Source organism: Coregonus lavaretus, assembly GCF_964263955.1.
Source record: "Coregonus lavaretus genome assembly, chromosome: 19".
Classification (NCBI taxonomy): Eukaryota; Metazoa; Chordata; class Actinopteri; order Salmoniformes; family Salmonidae; genus Coregonus; species Coregonus lavaretus.
In genome coordinates this window covers 13,136,229-13,158,332 of record NC_140006.1, presented here as the reverse complement: position 1 = coordinate 13,158,332, position 22,104 = coordinate 13,136,229, and the positions used below count along the sequence as shown (strand labels likewise).

Genomic DNA, 22,104 nt, shown 5'->3' with positions numbered 1-22,104 from the left:
ACTACTGCATCCCCATAGCACTGATATGAACTGTCCCAGCTCTAAATGTACTTTTGTTCACACCTTATATGTTTGTAATCCATCGTGTCATCTGTACCAGTGTTATTGTATGACAATCGAAGGTGTTTATTGTATTGCATTTGAAAGAATGAAGAATAAACTGATAAAGCTACTGAAAATGTGTGGGTTTATGGTCTGCAATTGTTAACTACATTACAACACACACTAATTATAGAACTCAATAGTGACAATTACGTGCTATAATGAAATAGCTATTTTATGACAGTGTTGCTGCAAGATTTTCACTCTGTATATAACAGAATGTGTCTTTATTGTCGATTTTGGAATGGAAATTATTGTTGCTGTCAGTAGGCTACCCTTTCCGACACCATTTAGTGGACAAACATGCCCAATGAAATGATGAGTTGATTTCGCATAGACTGGATTTTTGTCATTCTAAATGTGCATGTCAACCGCAAGAGGAGAGAGAGAAGGATGCTCGGATGACATGCATGACAGACTCTCCTACGTGAATGACGCAGCCACAGCTGCCATGCAACGCTACTGGGCTTATAATGCGCGAGTCGGACAGTATCCTAGGATATAGCGGTAGTCTATTGCACAAGACATCACCCGTTTTTATTATGGTCGTACAATTACCACGATGAAAATAAGCCTGGTATTGAAGAAATGTCGATGAGGCCACCTATTTAGCCTATTCAACGTGATGTCAGAGTGTCCTATAAGCTACAGTTCGCATTTGCCCTTGCATCAACAAAGGACATAATATCGCGCCGCTTATCCGGAAATTGTAAATGGATGAAACTGCGGCAGCCCGGGAGGCCGGAGGAAGCATGCACACATCCGGGGCCGGTAGATCGGACCAGGTAGATACGGCCGGCCTCTCTCTCAAGCTGGATTCTGGAGACATGGGTTCGTATGGCTGTGCTTTATGCTGTGCTTTATTTTGAGACGAGTTTAATTGACTCAAGACATTTGCATTAGAGCTTGTTCAGATGAACTAAAGTGTCTGTAGAGCGCTGGCACCGTTCGATGGTGCATATAAGGGTTCATTCAGGTTTTGGTCCAGCTATCGATTATGGTTTTTCTCAGTAGACTAAATGATCTGTCAGTTTCCAGACCTAAGAAATGATTTATGTTAATAGGCCTATAGTTAACCAATATGGTCATCCTGCTATTTCTAAAGACAATGACAAGCTGCCAGCAACCACCAAAAGGAAAAGCCTAATGAATTAATGCAAACATTGAGCATACAGAAGCTGACCTTGTCCTGATTAAAATGTACAGCATGCAGTAGTTGGTAGGCAATGTCCAGGGCCTGACTATGTGAAAGTGGTCGCCCTCCTGAATCTATATGATTTTTGATAATCATCTTCACTATCCTATTTAATCGTGGATGTCGATTAAGGCAGCCCGCCTCACCTCTCTGATTCAGAGGGGTGGGGTTAAATGCGGAAGACACATTTCAGTTGAATGCATTCAGTTGTACAACTGACTAGGTATCCCCTTTCCCTATATAGATCAAACTAGGCCAATGTCTTTGTCACATAAAAGTGTTACAATTAAAGATGAAACACCAGGAAGCCGATTGAAACCTAATGCATGGGGTTGAATTATAAATGAACAGAAATGTCCTGAGCCTCTCTGCCTCTGCTTTACCTGAGTGTCACTGAATGACCAGGAGAACAGGCTCGCACCTAGGGGCAGGCAGAGTATATAGGCAACAGCGCAACAGTTTAGCCTATATTAAAATATTCCTAGGTAGCCTTGAATATAGGAAGAACACCTTGTACCAGATATGTATGTAAGCTGTGTAAGTCCTTCGTTGTATTCTAGTCCATTACAGGAGATCTATTACTGAACCCAGAACCAACTCTCTCAAGTGCGCTGGCCAGCTACTCAATTTTGTTTCTGTCACAATAGACTATTACATAGTTCCACTGCTATTACTCTGGTATAACAGCAGTATAATGTAACCAATCTTTATTTAAAGATGATAAGACAAGCGTCAGAAAGGAACTGGAAGCAGTATGTGTGTATTAGATGTTGTGTTAACCGAACCATCAAGCTGTACTCCATCTTCTGTGCTTCCTCTCAGTAAAGCTGTTCAAGCAGAGTTGAACACTGCACATACACACACCAGTGATTTTCTCCTTTTTCAAACCAAGTATGAGAGAATGAACAGTATGGAGTAGGAATGAATGAACAGTGAATTTCAATGCCTTGGCAGATTCCCTATTGCACATGGAGTAAATGGAAATTGAATGGGCAACAGGGGTGTTTGTGTTCATAGTTCACACATACATTTGAATCGTAGAACATAATTGACTGGTTTTCTTAGCAGCTCTTCTTGCAGTCATTTGCCTATTGAATTAGCACAGTTTTCCATCTGTAGAGAAGCAGCAACTCCCCCAACACACACACACACACACACACACACACACACACACACACACACACACACACACACACACACACACACACACACACACACACACATAGTAGCAGAGCATTATCTGCTATAATCAGCTTATCAGCAGCACTTAGACTAGTGATGGCGCTAGAGACTGGCATCTGGTACAATCCTCATCCAGCAGACCTCTAGCCTCCTCTCTTCCTCTCTCGCCTCTTTCACCTGGTCAGTCTGTCATGGAAAGAGCAGGTTTTTTTAATGTTTTGAATAATCAGTTTACATTGCTATCTGAGCAGTCTGATTTCTCTTACTAAGTGTTGGCACTCACACAAAACTGCACCTACTCAAGCCTGAAGGAATGGTCTCAAATCTCCTATGGTGGAAATGAGGGATGTGTGTGTGCCTGTGAGCACACTTGTGTGTACAGCATCGTGTGCATGCACGTGTGCGTGTGTGTGCACGCTCGCATGTAACAGCTCTATCCCCTAGTCGGCAGTGTTGTGCTATTAGACAGTCTTACGCAACTCTTGTTTACGTCTCAATAACACTCGCCATCAGGCAGCCATCTTCTGAGCTGGCCAGTGAGAGGCCTAATCCTCTTTATATCATAAAACACACACGCCTAGCAGTCTAATGCCTACAAATTCCAATGCAATCCCTGGAAATGCAGATACCTCTGGAAACCCAATCAGTCATTGTATGATCTGAAACATTCAGTCTTTTCAGTCTATATTGCAAAAAGTACCGTTGAGCATACAAGGATGCCAGGGTCTTAGGCACTGACGCAAATTTCTCACTTTGCTCCTGAATAACCGGGTGATGAACGAGACTTGGAAGCATGGTAACGCGAGACTATGTTGACCCTGATACACTAGTATTGTATGGTAATAGGTGTCCTTTGAGGATAGCGCCTCAGCATATTATAACTGACCTTAATCCTATAGCACAGAGGTACTGGCTACCTGAGTGTTCCTTCTGAAGGTTTTGTTTGAGTGTTCGATTCTGTTTGTGTTCCATCTGAGTGCTCTACCATCTGAGTGTTCTGTCTTTCTGTCAGTTCTTCTTCTAAGTGTTCCATACGGGTTTTGTGTCCGAGTGTTCTGTCTTTTTCAGTCTTCCGTCTGTCTGAGCGTTCCGTCTGGGTTCGAGTCTGAGTGTTCTATCTTTCTGAATGTTCTGTCTCTTGAGTGTTCTGTATGTCTGAGTGTTCTGTCTGAATCTTATGTCTTTCTAAATGTTCTGCATATATAATTAGGAATTAGAACTCTGCATGATTGGCAAAGTCCTGCAAAAAGATCTGAAGGCCATTAGCCCAGTGTCATTGCCAGACTTTTAGGTCGAAGACTAACGAGATTGGGTCGGCTCTAGTGTGTCACATTGTTTCGTCTCTGGTGTCCTTCTGTCTCACTCATCTGTAAGTCTCTCTCTTTCTTTTCACGGGCCAACTTCCTGCCGCTGGTTGTTCCGGCGGCGGGCACCCCACTTAATCCTGCACTCTGATTGGCTGCTCACTGCTCAGGGCATCCTGTCTCCTGGGAGACGGTGGTTGTGTCAACCAATGACAGAGAGTTCAGATTAGAGAGCCTGTCAATCCTAAAGAGTCACCTTCCCAGGACAGATCTGCTCTAGAAATAGATTATATCTACGTCAACTGCAGACACCAACTACCGTCAGGTTTGAGTTTTGGTGTGTTTTGGTATTTTTGTGTGTTTTTGGTGGCAATAACTGGAGTACTATTTCACGTTCAGGCTTGAGTGACAAAGAGTTGGGTGAGACATTCAAAACTCTCCGGGGTAGATGTGTTTACGCATACTCAGGGTGTTAAAGATATGAATGTATATATAACCAGAATTGTTTCTTGGGTTGTGTCTGGCTGTGCTTGTGTACATATCCATGAAGGATTAGCGTTGACGTACTGCTAGTGGGTATTTTGATTTAATTTGTTATTTTAATTCATCAGCATTTCATTTTGATTTAATTTGTTATTTTAATGCATCAGCATTAGTTAACTACCCTCTACTGCACTGTATTTCTACACCTGTAATGCTATTTGAGCCTAGAACCAGGTGTAAAGAATATAAGCGTAGTATAAGGCATTTGATGGATAGGTCCATGTGTGTGTGCTTGTGTGATGACCATCTGCACCTGGCTTCATGGGCATAAGTCCAGCATTGTATGGTTAGGGTAGCATGGGTCAAGTCATGTGTCAGGTTGATGTGTGCGTCTGTGTGTGTCAGTAATGTCAGTATGTGTTGTGGATGGTGTCCAACACTGGTAATAGTAGACAAGCTTGGGTTGGGCCATCTTCACAACGCCACTGATACTTTCCAGAGGGAATACACCTTTAATAGTCGTGTAGATACAGTATATAAACACTGATGTGTGTAGCTTTGGTTTCAGTCTTTTATACACGACTGGCAATAACAGGTGCATACTTAACCCTGGTGCCTTTTTCCCTGGTTTATGCATGTATCTAACAGTTAGGCCTAAATCATGTATTGATGTTCTCTCTTTCTCTCTTCTCTGTTAATCAACAGAAGACGCTGGTCCTAGGAGGTCTACAATAACTAGCGAGGTGAGGGCTAGTTACACACACACACTAAATATACCTAAAATGACATATGTTTTTATGCAGTAAAGCGTGCACTGCAGTGGAAGTAACCCACAAATAAAACGAGTCCCCCCTCTTCTCCCTCAGATGCCGTCCCCCACAGCTCAGGGTCTAGGCCCAGGTCAGGAGAAGAAGATTGGCCACAGGAGAGTAGACGCCTCTGGAGAGACCACCTACAAGAAGGTACAGTACTCCTTTCCTCTTCTGCATCCCTTTCTCTCCTTACATTTACATTTACATTTACGTCATTTAGCAGACGCTCTTATCCAGAGCGACTTACAAATAGGTGCATTCACCTTATAGCCAGTGGGATAACCACTTTACAATGTTTATTTTTTTTTGGGGGGGGGGTAGAAGGATTACTTTATCCTATCCCAGGTATTCCTTAAAGAGGTGGGGTTTCAAATGTCTCCGGAAGGTGGTGAGTGACTCCGCTGTCCTGGCGTCGTGAGGGAGCTTGTTCCACCATTGGGGTGCCAGAGCAGCGAACAGTTTTGACTGGGCTGAGCGGGAACTATACTTCCGCAGAGGTAGGGGAGCCAGCAGGCCAGAGGTGGATGAACGCAATGCCCTCGTTTGGGTGTAGGGACTGATCAGAGCCTGAAGGTACGGAGGTGCCGTTCCCCTCACAGCTCCATAGGCAAGCACCATGGTCTTGTAGCAGATGCGAGCTTCAACTGGAAGCCAGTGGAGTGTGCGGAGGAGCGGGGTGACGTGAGAGAACTTGGGAAGGTTGAACACCAGACGGGCTGCGGCATTCTGGATGAGTTGTAGGGGTTTAATGGCACAGGCAGGGAGCCCAGCCAACAGCGAGTTGCAGTAATCCAGACGGGAGATGACAAATGCCTGGATTAGGACCTGTGCCGCTTCCTGTGTAAGGCAGGGTCGTACTCTCCGAATGTTGTAGAGCATGAACCTACAGGATCGGGTCACCGCCTTGATGTTAGCGGAGAACGACAGGGTGTTGTCCAGGGTCACGCCAAGGCTCTTCGCACTCTGGGAGGAGGACACAACGGAGTTGTCAACCGTGATGGCGGTTTTCTTCCTTCCACTCTCCCCTGACCTTTCTGACCTTTCTGTACTTCTTTTCCTTCTCCTATCTCACTTATCCTCCTTTCATCCTTTTCCTCCCTCATATTAGTTTTCATGGATCTATTTAAGTGACTTGTGGTTTGTAACCTGACTGCCTGTGCCCTACAGACCACGTCCTCTGCCCTGAAAGGTGCCATCCAGCTGGGCATCGGCTACACGGTGGGCAACCTGAGCTCCAAGCCGGAGAGAGATGTCCTCATGCAGGACTTCTACGTGGTCGAGAGCATCTTCTTCCCCAGGTGTGTTTCTGATTGTGTGTGTTTTGTATGGATGGAAGATGTGTTTGTAAATGGGGAGGGGGGGTTGTGTGTATGTGTGTGTGTGTGCATAGATACTCAAATCTATGATAGATACTCTCAAGTACGATGCCCCTTTCTCTCTCCTGTCTTTATCTCTTTCTGGCTCCCACTCCCATATTCTCTCCCTCTTCTCACCAGTGAGGGTAGTAACCTGACTCCTGCCCACCACTACCCAGACTTCAGGTTTAAGACCTACGCCCCCGTGGCCTTCCGTTACTTCAGAGAGCTGTTTGGGATCCGACCCGATGACTACCTGGTGAGAGACAGTAACCATAGTAAAAGCATTACAGATAGTCTTGTTAATATGTAGGTTAAATATACACTACCATTCAAATGTTTGGGGTCACTTAGAAATGTCCTTGTTTTCCATGAAAACATACATGAAATGTGTTTGAATAGGAGGAAAAAGCAAAATGCATAGGAAATGTAGTCATTGACAAGGTTAGAAATAATGATTTTTAATAGAAATAATAATTGTGTCCTTCAAACTTTGCTTTCATCAAAGAATCCTCCATTTGCAGCAATTACAGCCTTGCAGACCTTTGGCATTCTAGTTGTCAATTTGTTGAGGTAATCTGAAGAGTTTTCACCCCATGCTTCCTGAAGCACCTCCCACAAGTTGGATTGGCTTGATGGGCACTTCTTACGTACCATACGGTCAAGCTGCTCCCACAACAGCTCAATAGGGTTAAGATCCGGTGACCGTGTTGGCCACTCAATTATAGACAGAATACCAGCTGACTGCTTCTTCCCTAAAAGTTATTGCATAGTTTGGAGCTGTGCTTTGGGTCATTGTCCTGTTGTAGGAGGAAATTGGCTCCAATCAAGCGCCATCCACAGGGTATGGCATGGCGTTGCAAAATGGAGTGATAGCCTTCCTTCTTCAAGATCCCTTTTACCCTGTACAAATCTCCCACTTTGCCACCACCAAAGCATCCCCAGACCATCACATTGCCTCCACCATGCTTGACAGATAGCATCAAGCACTCCTCCAGCATCTTTTCATTTGGTCTGCATCTCACAAATGTTATTTGTGATCCGAACACCTCACACTTCGATTCGTCTGTCCATAACACTTTTTTTCCAATCTTCCTCTGTCCATTGTCTGTGTTCTTTTGCCCATCTTAATCTTTTCTTTTTATTGGCTAGTCTGAGATATGGCTTTTTCTTTGCAACTCTGCCTAGAAGGTCAGCATCCCGGAGTCGCCTCTTCACTGTTGACGTTGAGACTGATGTTTTGCGGGTACTATTTAATGAAGCTGTCAGTTGAGGACCTGTGAGGCGTCTGTTTCTCAAACTAGATACTCTAATGTATTTGTCCTCTTGCTCAGTTGTGCACCGGGGCCTCCCACTCCTCTTTCTATTCTGGTTAGAGCCAGTTTGCGCTGTTCTGTGAAGGGAGTAGTACACAGCGTTGTACGAGATCTTCAGTTTCTTGGCAATTTCTCACATGGAATAGTCTTCATTTCTCAGAACAAGAATAGACTGATGAGATTCAGAAGAAAGTTTGTTGTTTCTGGCCATTTTGAGCCTGTAATCGAATCCACAATTGCTGATGCTCCAGATACTCAACTAGTCTCAAGAAGGCCAGTTTTATTGCTTCTTTAATCAGCACAACAGTTTTCAGCTGTGCTAACATAATTGCAAAAGGGATTTCTAATGATCAATTAGCCTTTTAAAATGAGAAACTTGGATTAGCAAACACAACGTGCCATTAGAACACAGGACTGATGGTTGCTGATAATGGGCCTCTGTACGCCTATGTAGATATTCCATTAAAAATCTGCCGTTTCCAGCTACAATAGCCATTTACAACATTAACAATGTCTACACTGTATTTCTGATCAATTTTATGTTATTTTAATGGACAAAATAATTGATTTTCTTTCGAAAACAAGGACATTTCTAAGTGACCCCAAACTTTTGAACGTTAGTGTAGTATCCTACATCAGGTGATTCATTGCATAATATGACATCCTGTGGATTTATCAAGGAAACATGATCCTCTGTTACATATGCTCTGGCCACACACACTGGAATACATATGCACAGATTGATTAACACACAGGCAGACATTATACATGCTGACACACATACACTCTGACACACATACTGTAAATACATGCACACACACAGTCACTCCAATAACCTCACACTACCGGCACCAGATGGAGATTAGCATACTAAGACTTTCTTTTTAAAGCTCCAAGCTGATAACAGTAGACACTCAGTTACAGTATAGGCCTACTCAGAAACAACGTTGGAGTATCTATTTCTATTGGTTTCTATGTACATGCATAGTTTTACAATTACAGGAAAATATAATATTTTACTCACTGTATGAGCATGAGGAATCCATTCTGCAACATTCTTAGTTTTTCTCTGAAAAAGAGAGAGTGCATGGGTATCTTAATTATACTCATTGTGTAGAGACAGAGGATCTTCACTCTCTCCCCTTATGCCTGTTCAAGCCCCTGTATATCTGGCCTTCCAGAAAGTAGAAACCCTGCAAAGTGCCTAATGAAGGACCATCTAAAGCACCCTATAAAGTGCCCTATATGAACCTCTCCAGTGTTGGTGCCATTTTCTATGTTATCTCTACGGCCCACTGATGTATCCTGTGTGTATATATGTGCTTTCTCTTCAGTACTCTCTATGTAATGAGCCCCTAATCGAGCTGTCCAATCCCGGTGCCAGCGGCTCCATATTCTATGTAACCAGGGACGACGAGTTCATCATCAAAACAGTCAATGCCAAGGAGGCGGAGTTTCTGCAGAAACTACTTCCTGGATACTACATGGTCAGTATGTCACAAGCCCCTCCTTCATTCCAATGAATGTGTGTGTGCATGTGTGTTGGTCACATCTTAGCCCCCTGGGGTTAACCTATGTTCAGCTATGACGCCAATAGGGACTTCCATGGACTAAGCACATCACTAAGAAACGTCACACGCCTTAAGCACACACGGCCAGAGGTTTTAAATTCAACCGACTCACGTCTGTCAGGTGTCTTGGACAGGAGCCAGGAGCCAGGAGTCAGGGTCACTGCAGGCAGAATCTGCAGGGGCATGTCTTGTTAATGTTATTATAATAACGTTTTTATAACGTATAGCAAGCTAATCAATTAACCTTTTGTACAGTATTCTTGTTTTTGTATCAATGTATGGCTTAATGAACATTAATTTCCCAGGCATTTCTTATTTCTACAAATGTTTTAAGGGGAAATGTTTAACTAGTCAAACTGACATTATATCTAAAATTCACTGGATTTGATGTCCTAATCATTTCCCAATGTTGCATGTAAAGAACACTAAAATAGGCACAGAATTATCTTTTTCTCACTCTTTAATTTTCCCCTTCTCCCCTCTTCCTCTCTTCTCTCTAGAATCTGAATCAGAACCCGAGGACCCTGCTTCCTAAGTTCTTTGGTCTCTACTGCGTCCAGTCTGGTGGTAAAAACATCCGCATCGTGGTCATGAACAATGTGTTACCACGCGCCGTACGCATGCACCTCAAGTTCGACCTGAAGGGCTCCACGTATAAACGGCGTGCGTCGAAGAAAGAGAGGGAGAAATCGAATCCCACCTTTAAAGATCTGGACTTTATATCAGATGTACCGGAAGGACTGACCCTGGATCAGGATACATACAGCGCCCTGCTAAAGACCCTACAGAGAGACTGTCTGGTGAGAAAGGGAGGATGAGGAGAAGGGAAATGAGGAGAGGGTGGGGGGAATACATAAGACCCTCCCTGTCTGGTGAGAGAGGGAGAAGAGGAAGAGAAGGGGAGGGAAGAGAGTGGAGGAAGAGTAGGGTGGTTTGGGATGGACTTACAGGGGAAAACCCAAAAGAGAGACTGGCATAGAGAGGAGAGATTGGATGTAGAAGGAAGGGGAGGATGAAAGCCATTATGACCTGTGTGTCTGTGCTGTCTGGTAGATCCTCCGATCATTCATTCTGATCTTCATTTTCTGTCTGTGGTACTCCAGGTGCTAGAGAGCTTTAAGATCATGGACTACAGTCTACTGCTGGGGGTCCACAACCTGGGCCAGGCTGTGAGAGAGTCCCAGGGCTCACCAGCAGGGGGCGATGAAAAGAAGCCTCTGGCCCAGAGAGCCCTCTACTCCACTGCCATGGAGTCTATACAGGGAGGGAAGGCTTGTAGAGACACACTAGACCACGATGCTACGTGAGTTACCAAGCTAACACACACAGACATGCATGTACACACAAACACATAGATTCTCTGAGTCTTGGAGTCCTCTCCCACTAAATGAGATTATTTCTTTCTCTCTCTCTCTCTCTCTAGGATGGGTGGTATTCCTGCTGTGGATGGTAAAGGAGAGCGACTCCTTCTCTTTATTGGAATTATCGACATACTGCAGTCCTACAGGTCAATTTCACAAAATCACTCATTGAGTTACTAATGATGTCCTACTAATCAAAAGCACCAGTACCAATATAATGATGTATGAATCACTGAGTTATTTTTCTTGTCCTGCAGGCTCATCAAGAAACTGGAGCACTCGTGGAAGTCTCTGATCAGTGACGGGGTGAGTCCAGTCGCAGGTTGACGTTTATTGTCATGAATCTTACCCGGGAGGCAGAACTGAGCAATTTCTGCTAGATGGGCTAGCTGCAAAGTCAAAATTGGCTATATCGGAAAAAAAATTATGAAAACAAAAAGTAGCTTTTTGTTCTTCATTTAAGGTTAGAGTTAGGCATTAGGGTTAGCAGTGTGGTTAAGGTTAGGGTTAGGTTTAAAATCAGATTTTATGACTTTGTGGCTGTGCCAGCTAGTGACTACTCTGCAGAGCTGCCTCCAGGGCAATATTCATGACAATAAATGCCACCCTGCAGTCCAGTCCTCAGACTGTGGCACCTTTCCTAGGCTTACACAGGCCCGGTGACAAGCTGCTCTACTTACAGCTACATAATCCAACACAGACAGTCAACAGCATATAGACAGACAAAATGTCCTTACACTTTTAAGGAGTAGCCTATGGATGGAACATTACTCTGATACTGGGAATGGCTAGTAGGTTATTATTTTAGAACCAACTAGAGGTTTGAAAAGGTGACATGGACTAACTCTCCCATTTCAATAATTCACTACGGTATGCCTGACTGTGTAGATGTGTTTGATGGTTTGTTTGCTAAGATGGTTTCCCCTTCTCTCTATCTCTCTCAGGACACAGTGTCTGTCCACAGGCCCAGTTTCTATGCAGACAGGTTCTACAAGTTCTGCAGCACCACCGTCTTTAGAAAGAGCTGCTGTGAGTAGGAACACATTACACTACATATAACAAATGTTTTATTTTATATTTCTGCTCACAAACCACATATTGAGTATTCGATTAATTGAGATTTCCTTGTGAATACTTTCTCTTTTCTCTCTCATCCATCTCCACCCTCTTTCTCGCCTCCCCTCCCCTCCAGCCCTGAGGTCTTCTCCCTCCAAGAGGGGACGAGGAGGGGCTCTGCCCGTGCCCAAAATCAGTGTCCAAACACAGCTTTCCATAGAGAGAGAGAACCAGGAGAACGAAGACCTGCACCTCAGAGGGGCTCGTGGCTTCCCTCTGCTGGAGGAGGACGGTAAGACGGTTACCACACTCCATATATCTATACAGAGGCTGACCTAAGGAAACTGGCTCTCCTGTTTGAGCCAAAAAGGCCGACAAGCATTTGAGGACATTCAACACAGCTATTTGGGTGAAGTGTCATGCTGTGGTGGTAGATTACTAATACTCTTATCACTATAATTTCTCTCTCTCTTCTCGCCTCTCAGGTCAGAGAGAGCATCCCCATACTCCTCCGTCTTTGGAGGATGCGACCACAGCATCCATCGCTACCACTCTCTCCTCAACCAACTCTCTCCCTACCACACCCTTTGATACACCAGAACATCCACGTTTCAGGTACACACACACACTAGAGAACTACTGCAGCAGCAAGCTAGCTCATTCTCCAACAGAAAGGTGCAGTATTCAGAAGTATTGACAGTGAACAAAATCAAACTCCTGCTGCAAATATTAAATTACATTTACATTTTAGTCATTTAGCAGATGCTCTTATCCAGAGCGACTTACAGTTAGTAAACTTTTTGATTTTTTTCATACTGGCCCCCTGTGGGAATCGAACCCACAACCCTGGCGTTGCAAGCGCCATGCTCTACCAACTGAGCTATTTTATTGGTCGCATACACATATTTAGCAGATGTATGTGATGGGATTTATGGACAGTATGTAGTATATCTGAAGAATACGTAGGATAGAATACTATATGTACAGCAATAGTTGAATAGGATGGCCTTGACGAGAATACAGTATATACATATGAAATGGGTAAAACAGTATGTAAACATTATTAAAGTGACCAGTGTACCATTATAAAAGTGACCAGTGTTCCATGTCTATGTACATAGGGCAGCAGCCTCTAAGGTGCAGGGTTGAGGAACCGGGAGGTAGCTGGCTAGTGACTGAGTTCAGGGCAGGGTACTGGGTGGAGGCCGGATAGTGATGGCTATTTAACAGTCTGATGGCCTTGAGATAGAAGCTGTTTTTCAGTCTCTCTGTCCCAGCTTTGATGCACCTGTACAGACCTCGCCTTCTGGATGATAGCGGGGGAACAGGCCGTGGCTCGGGTGGCTGAGGTCCTTGATGATCTTCTTGGCCTTCCTGTGGGTGGACCATTTCAGATTGTCAGTGATGTGTACACCCAGGAACTTGAAGCTTTTCACCTTCTCCCTTGTGGCCCCCGTCGGTGTGGATGGGGGCGTGCTCCCTCTGCTGTCTCCTGAAGTTCACGATCAGCTCCTTCGTTTTGTTCACGTTGAGGGAGAGGTTATTTTCCTGGCACCACTCCGCCAGGTCCCTCACCTCCTCCCTGTAGGCTGTCTCGTAGTTGTTGGTAATCATGCATACCACTGTTGGGTTGTCTGCTAACTTGATGATTGTATTAGTTTAGTTAATTGACTAATAATAAGGCTCGGGGCGACGTGCCCGGACATTCATGCAATAAGCAAGCTAGCTAAGCAGATGGCTATGTGACCTGTTAGCAAAGATTACGATAACTAACCCTTTCATATGTGGTGTTAGCTAGCAAGCTATATTAGCTACTATGCTGGCTAGATAAACATGGTGCTAAGATATCAGATAGGAGCTTATAGGCAACGTAGTTAGCTAACATTAGCTGGTTATCATTTTGAACGTGCACCATTTTCGGCAGCGAGCCATATGACTAAGCTATTTATTGGTGTGCTGATCTGACCAGTCACAATCGTATGCGTAAATTGACAGTTGATATACGGATTAGCTGATTGTCGTAATAGGGAAGGAAGTGTTTTAAAATTCCTAAATAAAGGTTGGCAATACATAAGCTACATAAGAATCTTCCTGCATGTTTATGGACCAAGAAAGCTGTAGATCAAATCAAATCAAATGTTATTTGTCACGTGCCAAATAAAACCCGTGTAGACCTTACCGTGAAATGCTTACTTACAAGCCCTTAACCAACAATGCAGTTTTAAGAAAATAAGAGTTAAGAAAATATTTACTAAATAAAGTTTAAAGAAAACTCAAACTATGGGCAGATTTGAGTCATTCAGACAACACATACATCGTCGTTTCATATTTTTTCCTACCCTCGCTCTCCTTGTTAGTTAGATATTATGCACATTTATGGCTTCGTAGAAAATAACATCGCCATTGAACTGGTTCTCATAGTAGCAGTAAACAGCACCAAGTGACGTGAGGAGATGTGAAAGAGAGCAGAGTTACATCCTCGCTCTATCCAATCGTAGCAGTAGGATGAAGATACAACCCGTTCATTTCTTGACAGATAGTTGAACTAGCCAATTGAGCTATTTCGAATTTCATCCTGGCAGCAGAGTAGTTTTAGAGATGCGTCCTGACAGCTAAATGTTTTTTTTTTTAGATCATGGAAAATGACAAAAAATACTTGTTTCATGATGTTACGTTGGACCCATTTGCATTGAATAGATGTTATATATTCTCAAACTACACTGAACAAAAATATAAACGCAACATGCAACAATTTTTTACTGAGTACAGTTCATATAAGGAAATCAGTAAATTGAAATAAATTCATTAGGCCCTAATCTATGGATTTCACGACTGGGAATACAGATATGCATCTGTTGGTCACAGATACACTATATACAAAAGTATGTGGACACCCCTTCAAATTAGTGGATTCGGCTATTTCAGCCACACCCGTTGCTGACAGGTGTATAAAATTGAGCACACAGCCATGCAATCTCCATAGACAAACATTGGCAGTAGAATTGCCTTACTGAAGAGCTCAGTGACTTTCAACGTGGCACTGTCATAGGATGCTATCTTTCCAACAAGTCAGTTTGTCAAATTTCTGCCCTGCTAGAGCTGCCCCGGTCAACTGTAAGTGCTGTTATTGTGAAGTGGAAACGTCTAGGAGCAACAATGACTCAGCTGCAAAGTAGTAGGCCACACAAGCTCACAGAACGGGACCGCGAGTGCTGAAGGGCATAGCACGTAAAAACCGTCTGTCCTCGGTTGCAACACTCACTACTGAGTCCCAAAGTGCCTCTGGGAGCAACGTAAGCACAATAACTGTTCATCGGGAGCTTCATGAAATAGGTTTCCATGTCCAAGCAGCCACACACAAGCCTAAGATCACCATGCACAAGAGTCGTCTGGAGTGGTGTAAAGCTCGCCGCCATTGGACTCTGGAGCAGTGGAAACGCGTTCTCTGGAGTGATGATTCATGCTTCACCATCTGGCAGTCCGTCGGACAAATCTGGGTTTGGCGGATGCCAGGAGAACACTACCTGCCCGAATGCATAGTGCCAACTGTAAAGTTTGGTGGAGGAGGAATAATGGTCTGGTGCTGTTTTTCATGGTTCAGGCTAGGCCTCTTAGTTCCAGTGAAGGGAAATCTTAACTATACAGCACACAATGACATTCTAGACGATTCTGTGCTTCCAACTTTGTGGCAACAGTTTGGGGGAGTACCTTTCCCGTTTCAGCATGACAATACCCCCGTGCACAAAGCGAGGTCCATACAGAAATGGTGGAAGAACATGACTAGCCCGCACAGAGCCCTGACCTCAACCTCATCGTACACCTTTGGGGTGAATTGCAACGCCGACTGCGAGCCAGTCCTAATTGCCCAAAATCAGTGCCTGACATCACTAATGTTCCTGACCTCACTAAGTCTCTGCAGCAGTGTTCCAACATCTAGTGGAAAGCCTTCCCAGAAGAGTGGAGGCTGTTATAGCAGCAAAGGGGGGACCAACTCCATATTAATGCCCATGATTTTGGAATGAGATGTTCGACAAGCAGGTGTCCACATACTTTTGGTCATGTAGTGTACCTAAAAAAAGATAGTGGCATGGATCAGAAAACCAGTCAGTATCTGGTGTGACCACCATTTGCCTCATGCAGCATGACACATCTCCTTTGCCTAGAGTTGATCAGGCTGTTGATTGTGGCCTGTGGAATGTTGTCCCACTCCTCTTCAATGGCTGTGCAAAGTTGCTGGATATTGTCAGGAACTAGAACACGCTGTCATACATGTCGATCCAGAGCATCCCAGACATGCTCAATAGGTGACATGTCTGGTGAGTATGCAGGCCATGGAAGAACTGGGAAATGTTCAGCTTCCAGGAATTGTGTACAGATCCTTGCGACATGGGGCCGTGCATTATCATGCTGAAACATGAGGTGATGGCAGCGGATGAATGACAATGGGCCTCAGGATCTCATCACGGTATCTCAGTGCATTGAAATTGCCATAGATGAAATGCAATTGTGTTCTAGTCCGTAGCTTATGCCTGCCGCTACCATAACCCCACAGCCACCATGCGGGACACTCTGTTCACAATGTTGACATCAACAAACCGCTCGCCCACACGATGTCATACACACTGTCTGCCATCTGCCCAGTACAGTTGAAACCAGGATTCATCCGTGAAGAGCACACTTCTCCAGTTGCCAGTGGCCATCGATGGTGAGCATTTCCCCACTGAAGTCGGTTACGACGCCAAACTGCAGTCAGGTCAAGACCCTGGTGAGGATGACGAGCACGCAGATGAGCTTCCCTGAGACCCTACAGTTTCATCAGCTATCCGGGTGGCTGGTCTCAGATGATGCCGCAGGTGAAGAAGCCGGATGTGGAGTTCCTGGGCTGGCGTAGTTACACGTGATCTGTGGTTTTGAGGCTGGTTGGACTTACTGCCAAATTCTCTAAAACAACGTTGGAGGCGGCTTATCCTAGAGAAATGAACAATTAATTCTCTGGCAACAGCTCTGGTGGACAATTCTGCAGTCAGCATGCCAGTTGCACACTTCCTCAAAACTTGAGACATCTGTGGCATTGTGTTGTGTGACCAAACTGCACATTTTAGAGTGGCCTTTTATTGTCCCCAGCACAAGGTGCACCTGTGTAATGATCATACTGTTTGATCAGCTTATTCATATGCCACACCTGTCAGGTGGATGGATTATCTTGGCAAAGGAGAAATGCTCACTAACAGGGATATAAACACATTTGTGCACAACATTTGAGAGAAATAAATGTTTTGTGCATGTGGAAAATTTCTGGGGTCTTTTATTTCAGCTCATGAAACATGGGACCAACACTTTACATGTTGCGTTTATATTTTTGTTCAGTGTAACAGCAGTGCCTATATGATGTCCTTCCATACAGACGTGACATGCTGGAGTAATGCTTCAATGCAGATGTTGATCAGTAGGCTAATATAAGTCCCAAATGGAAGGCAAACAGATTGTTTGTCATCTGTAGCACCATAGACTCCACTGATCAGCCAAAACAAGCTCAATAACTCAATGCATGCACATACTCCTACTGAATATGCATTCACCTGTATTGTGAGTAGGCCTATGCCATCTTAATTTACCCAGTTTATCTACAATTTTACCATTCAAAATGTATTTTTACTATTATGTTATGTAGTCAGATTGGTAAAAACAAAGTCAAATGTATTGTTTGATTTTAAAATTGATGCATTAATGCATACATGGCTGTCTCTGGGAAATGTCGTCATCAAAATGTTCAAATTTAATGAAATTGAATATCGGCCTAAAATTATCGGCCTCCTTGACCACCAAAAACTGGTATTGGCCCTAAAAAAGTATATATTTTTCTCTAACACACACACAATCCTACAGATACTCACTTACCTGTCCCTGTTCTACCCCACAGGAGGCCAACCCACTCTCCACGGGACCGTGAGGGCAGGTAAGCAGTCTTATTTCATGCCCTTTCAATCTAATACATCTCTTCTTATCTGACCATTCTGATGTCACTTCCTGTGCTGTCCCATGTAGTTTCAGGCCACAGAAAGAAGTAGTGGAGGTGCACGAGCAGACCATCACTGTTGCTGTAGAGGTGAAGAGGGAACCTACAACCAGGTACACACTCACACATACGAACGCACACACACACACATTATCGCCTGTCTGACAGCAGTGTGTCTATCTCTGTCACAGTGTGGTTCCAGAGGACCTTCAGGACTCTAAAGTAACAGAGGAGGAAGTCATCACACAGACCACAGCTGCTTCCCCCACCTCCTCTACACCTCCTTCAACCCCTCCTCCCTCCTCCGCCCCTCCATCCTCCACTCCTCCCTGCTCAGTCCCACCAGCCTCCACTCTCCCTCGTTCCCTTCCTCCCTCAGTCCCTTCCTCCTCTGCCCCTCACTCGAACTCCACTCTCCCTTCTTCTTCCACTCATCCTTTCTCCACCCCTCAATCATCAGCTCACAACGCCTCCACCCTTCCACCCTCTGCAGTCCCTACAGCCTCCACCTCTCCCTCTTCCACCACTCCCGCCTCCACCTTTCCTTCCTCCTCCCGCCATTCTTCTCTCCTTCCAAGCACCCCTCCCTCCTCTCTCCCTCCGAGCCCCCAGGTGACAGCAGAACGCTTTTCGTCCAATCATCTGTCTGTCACCTCGTCCGTCAGCCACAACTCACTGGAGGGGGAGGTGCCAGTCTCAGACATCTACTTTGTAATTGTGTGTGTGTGTGTGTGTGTGTGTGTGTGTGTGTGTGTGTGTGTGTGTGTGTGTGTGTGTGTGTGTGTGTGTGTGTGTGTGTGTGTGTGTGTGTGTGTGTGTGTGTGTGTGTAAGTAACAGTGTTCAGCGTGTGAGTTTAGCCCTGGAGCTCTTTTTTGTTTACTGGGGTTTTGGATTTCTTACAGTTGGGCAGTAAGGACAGCGTGGTTGATCTATGAGGGTGAGGGTGTCTGTAGTTTGCTGTCATGGATCATTGATCATTAATCACAAAGTGTGGCTTTAAAGCATGTGGCAATGTTGGTTCTCTCCCTGCAATAAAGAGGTTGGATTGAATCCTGAGACACCACATGCCTGATAATAACCATTCTGCTGACATAGCAACTGGGAGAGACAACAGTCTATTTTGTGTTGTGTGGTGTGGATTGCATGTTTGCTTGTGGCATGTGTGTTGCTCATGCCTGGCTGATCCATATTAATCCAGTCATGTGATTCATTCTTCTAATACCCCAGTCATATCATGATGTGTCGTCAACAGCAATCTGGCCTAGTGGTTCATTCAACATTATGTTATTTCTTCATCCATTTTGAATATGTATTATTCCATTCTCCTCTTCATTTTCACTCTCTTTTTCCTCTCTCTCCACTGTCCCATCCCACCCATGTTGTCACAACATCCTTCTGTCATCTCTCTCTCTCTCTCTCTCTCTCTCTCTCTCTCTCTCTCTCTCTCTCTCTCTCTCTCTCTCTCTCTCTCTCTCTCTCTCTCTCTCTCTCTCTCACTTCCTTTTCCATTTCTCTTCATCTACCCTCCTGTCCGTACCCGTGTGTGCGCATGTGTGTGTCTGTGTGTCTTTGTGTATGCACGTGTGTGTGTGTATTATCAGTATGCTGATGGGAGGTATTGGGTGTACTCCCCAATTCTGGGTCGTAAGAAGCTCAACTCAAGCTCGAGCTGCAATGTAAGTGTCGGCTGCTGGTTGCACAAGCCATAGTCAGGTGTAGTGTAATGTAAAGTGGTGCAGACTGGTGTAGTCCCCTGTAACTCAGTTGGTAGAGCATGGCGCTTGCAACACCAGGATTGTGGGTTTGTTTCCCACGGGGGGGGGGGGGGCCAGTATGAAAATGTATGCGCTCACTAACTGTAAGTCGCTCTGGATAAGAGCGTCTGCTAAATGACTAAAATGTAAATGTAAAATGTGTAGGCTTTCTTCCCCTGATTCTGAGCTTGTAGTGCCCATCTCAAATCAACCCTTACTCTAGCCCCTTGGGCACTTTGTGTAGTATAGATCTGAAAGGATTGGGTAAGTGTGAGCAAAATGGCAAAACAACTAAACATTTAACACCTAATATAGGGTTAGAGGAGCTATTTAGGATTTGTAGAAAGTCTTCCTCCCTAAATGTACTTTTCTCTCTCTTCGTCCTGTTTCTGTGTATGCTGACCTGTGTGTCTGCTGCCCCTGCGGGTTGGGTGGTGTAACAACAGAATCAGGAGGACAGGAGCTGGGTGTACTCTCCTCTGCACTACGGCTCAGAGTCCAGACCTGGCTCTGACGGGGAGAGCGAGACAGTAAGTGTGCACTTCATCAATACCCCTACAGAGAAGTTTCCTTCACTCATACCCTAACTCTAACTCACCCTCTCTCTCAAATTCCACTTTCTTTTTCTCAACAGTAAGTTGAGTGAAGTCTCCAATGTAAGCAAATCACTTGAGAGGATTGAAGACTACAGACAGAAGCTGTGATGCTTTACGAAGCTCCATGAAGCTCTATGAAGCTTCTACGGCGTTGTGTAACCGTTGTGGCCCAAGCTGCATGTGAAGGCTTGTTCTACCCACTAGGATGGAGAAGGATTCTTTGGGAACACTTATTGAAATGTTATTTCTCTGCTTTGGCAACACCTTCCCCAACACACACAAACGCTAACACACACGTCTTCACACTCACACACCCTAACATTGTCCTATATACAGTGCTGTGAAAAAGTATTTGCCCCTTTTCAAATTTTCTCTACTTTTGCATATTTGTGATACTTAATGTTATCACATCTTCAACCAAAACCTAATATTAGATAAAGGGAACATAAGTGAACAAATAACACAACAATGACATATTTATTTCATAAACAAAGTTATGCAACACCCAATTCCCCTGTGTGAAAAAGTAATTGCCCCCTTACACTCAATAACTGGTTGTGCCACCTTTAGCTGCAATGACTCCAACCAAATGCTTCCTGTAGTTGTTGATCAGTCTCTCACGTTGCTGTGGAGGAATTTTGGCCCACTCTTCCATGCAGAACTGCTTTAACTCAGTGACGTGTGGGTTTTCAAGCATGAACTGCTCGTTTCAAGTCCTGCCACAACATCTCAATTGGGATTAGGTCTGGACTTTGACTAGGCCATTCCAAAACTTCAAATTTGTTGCTTTTTAGCAATTTTCATGTAGACTTGATTGTGTGTTTTGGATCATTGTCTTGCTGCATGACCCAGCTGCGCTTCAGCTTCAGCTCACAGACGGATGGTCTGACATTCTCCTGTAGAATTCTCTGATACAGAGCAGAATTCATGGTTCCTTCTATTAAGGCAAGTCGTCCAGGTCCTGAGACAGCAAAGCATCCCCAAACCATCACACCACCACCACCATGCTTGACCTCTGGTATGATGTTCTTACTGTGGAATGCAGTGTTTGGTTTTCGCATGGCATAATGGGATCCATCTCGTCCAAAAAGTTGACTCAAGTTTGCCAAAAAGCACCTGGATGATCATCAAGACTCTTGGAAGAACGTTCTATGGACAGATGATTCAAAAGTATAACTTTTTGGACGACATGGTTCCAGTAATGCCTGGCAAAAACCAAACTCTGCATTCCACAGTAAGAACATCATACCAAAGGTCAAGCATGGTGGTTTCTTTGCAACTCTGCCTAGAAGGTCACATGGAATAGCCTTCATTTCTCAGAACAAGAATAGACTGACGAGTTTCAGAAGAAAGTTATTTGTTTCTGGTCATTTTGAGCCTGTAATCAAACCCACAATTGCTGATGCTCCAGATACTCAACTAGTCTCAAGAAGGCCAGTTTTATTGCTTCTTTAATCAGCACAACAGTTTTCAGCTGTGCTAACATAATTGCAAAAGGGTTTTCTAATGATCAATTAGCGTTTTCAAATGATAAACCTGGATTAGCAAACACAACATGCCATTGGAACACAGGACTGATGGTTGCTGATAATGGGCCTCTGTACGCCTATGTAGATATTCCGTTTCCAGCTACAATAGCCATTTACAACATTAACAAAGTCTACACTGTATTTCTGATCAATTTGATGTTATTTTAATGGACAGAAAATTGCTTTTCTTTTGAAAACAAGGACATTTCTAAGTGACCCCAAACTTTTGAACGGTAGTGTAAGTATGCAACTATAATGGTCCCTTTGCCACAGAATTAACTCATAAACATAAAAGTATACATAATCATCAATGGGAGTATTGTGAATAAAACGATATTGCAACTATTTCCGAACATCAGCTAAGGCTGCCCAGAGAGACTATCGTACAGTACTGTAGTTGGTCTTGTTAAGAATTATATTTGTCTTTTGTTACCGGTGCCTGTCTTTTGTTACCTGTGCTTGTCTTTTGTT

At 44.3% G+C, this 22,104-nt stretch overlaps 1 protein-coding gene across 1 annotated transcript; it reads left to right on the top strand.

Annotated features, from left to right (window-relative positions):
- Positions 1–815: 815 nt before the first annotated feature.
- LOC311146951 (phosphatidylinositol 4-phosphate 5-kinase type-1 gamma-like) lies at positions 816–20,095 on the top strand (the record flags this gene model as incomplete). Its single annotated transcript, XM_084183565.1, has 18 exons — positions 816–933; positions 4,972–5,009; positions 5,133–5,228; positions 6,246–6,376; positions 6,575–6,692; positions 9,084–9,236; positions 9,821–10,120; positions 10,424–10,623; positions 10,744–10,827; positions 10,939–10,987; positions 11,626–11,710; positions 11,874–12,029; positions 12,223–12,352; positions 17,658–17,693; positions 17,783–17,866; positions 17,945–18,464; positions 19,356–19,430; positions 19,955–20,095. The coding sequence occupies 18 exons, from the start codon at positions 816–818 to the stop codon at positions 20,093–20,095; spliced, it is 2,514 nt and encodes an 837-aa protein (XP_084039691.1).
- Between the last annotated feature and the right edge of the window lie 2,009 nt (positions 20,096–22,104).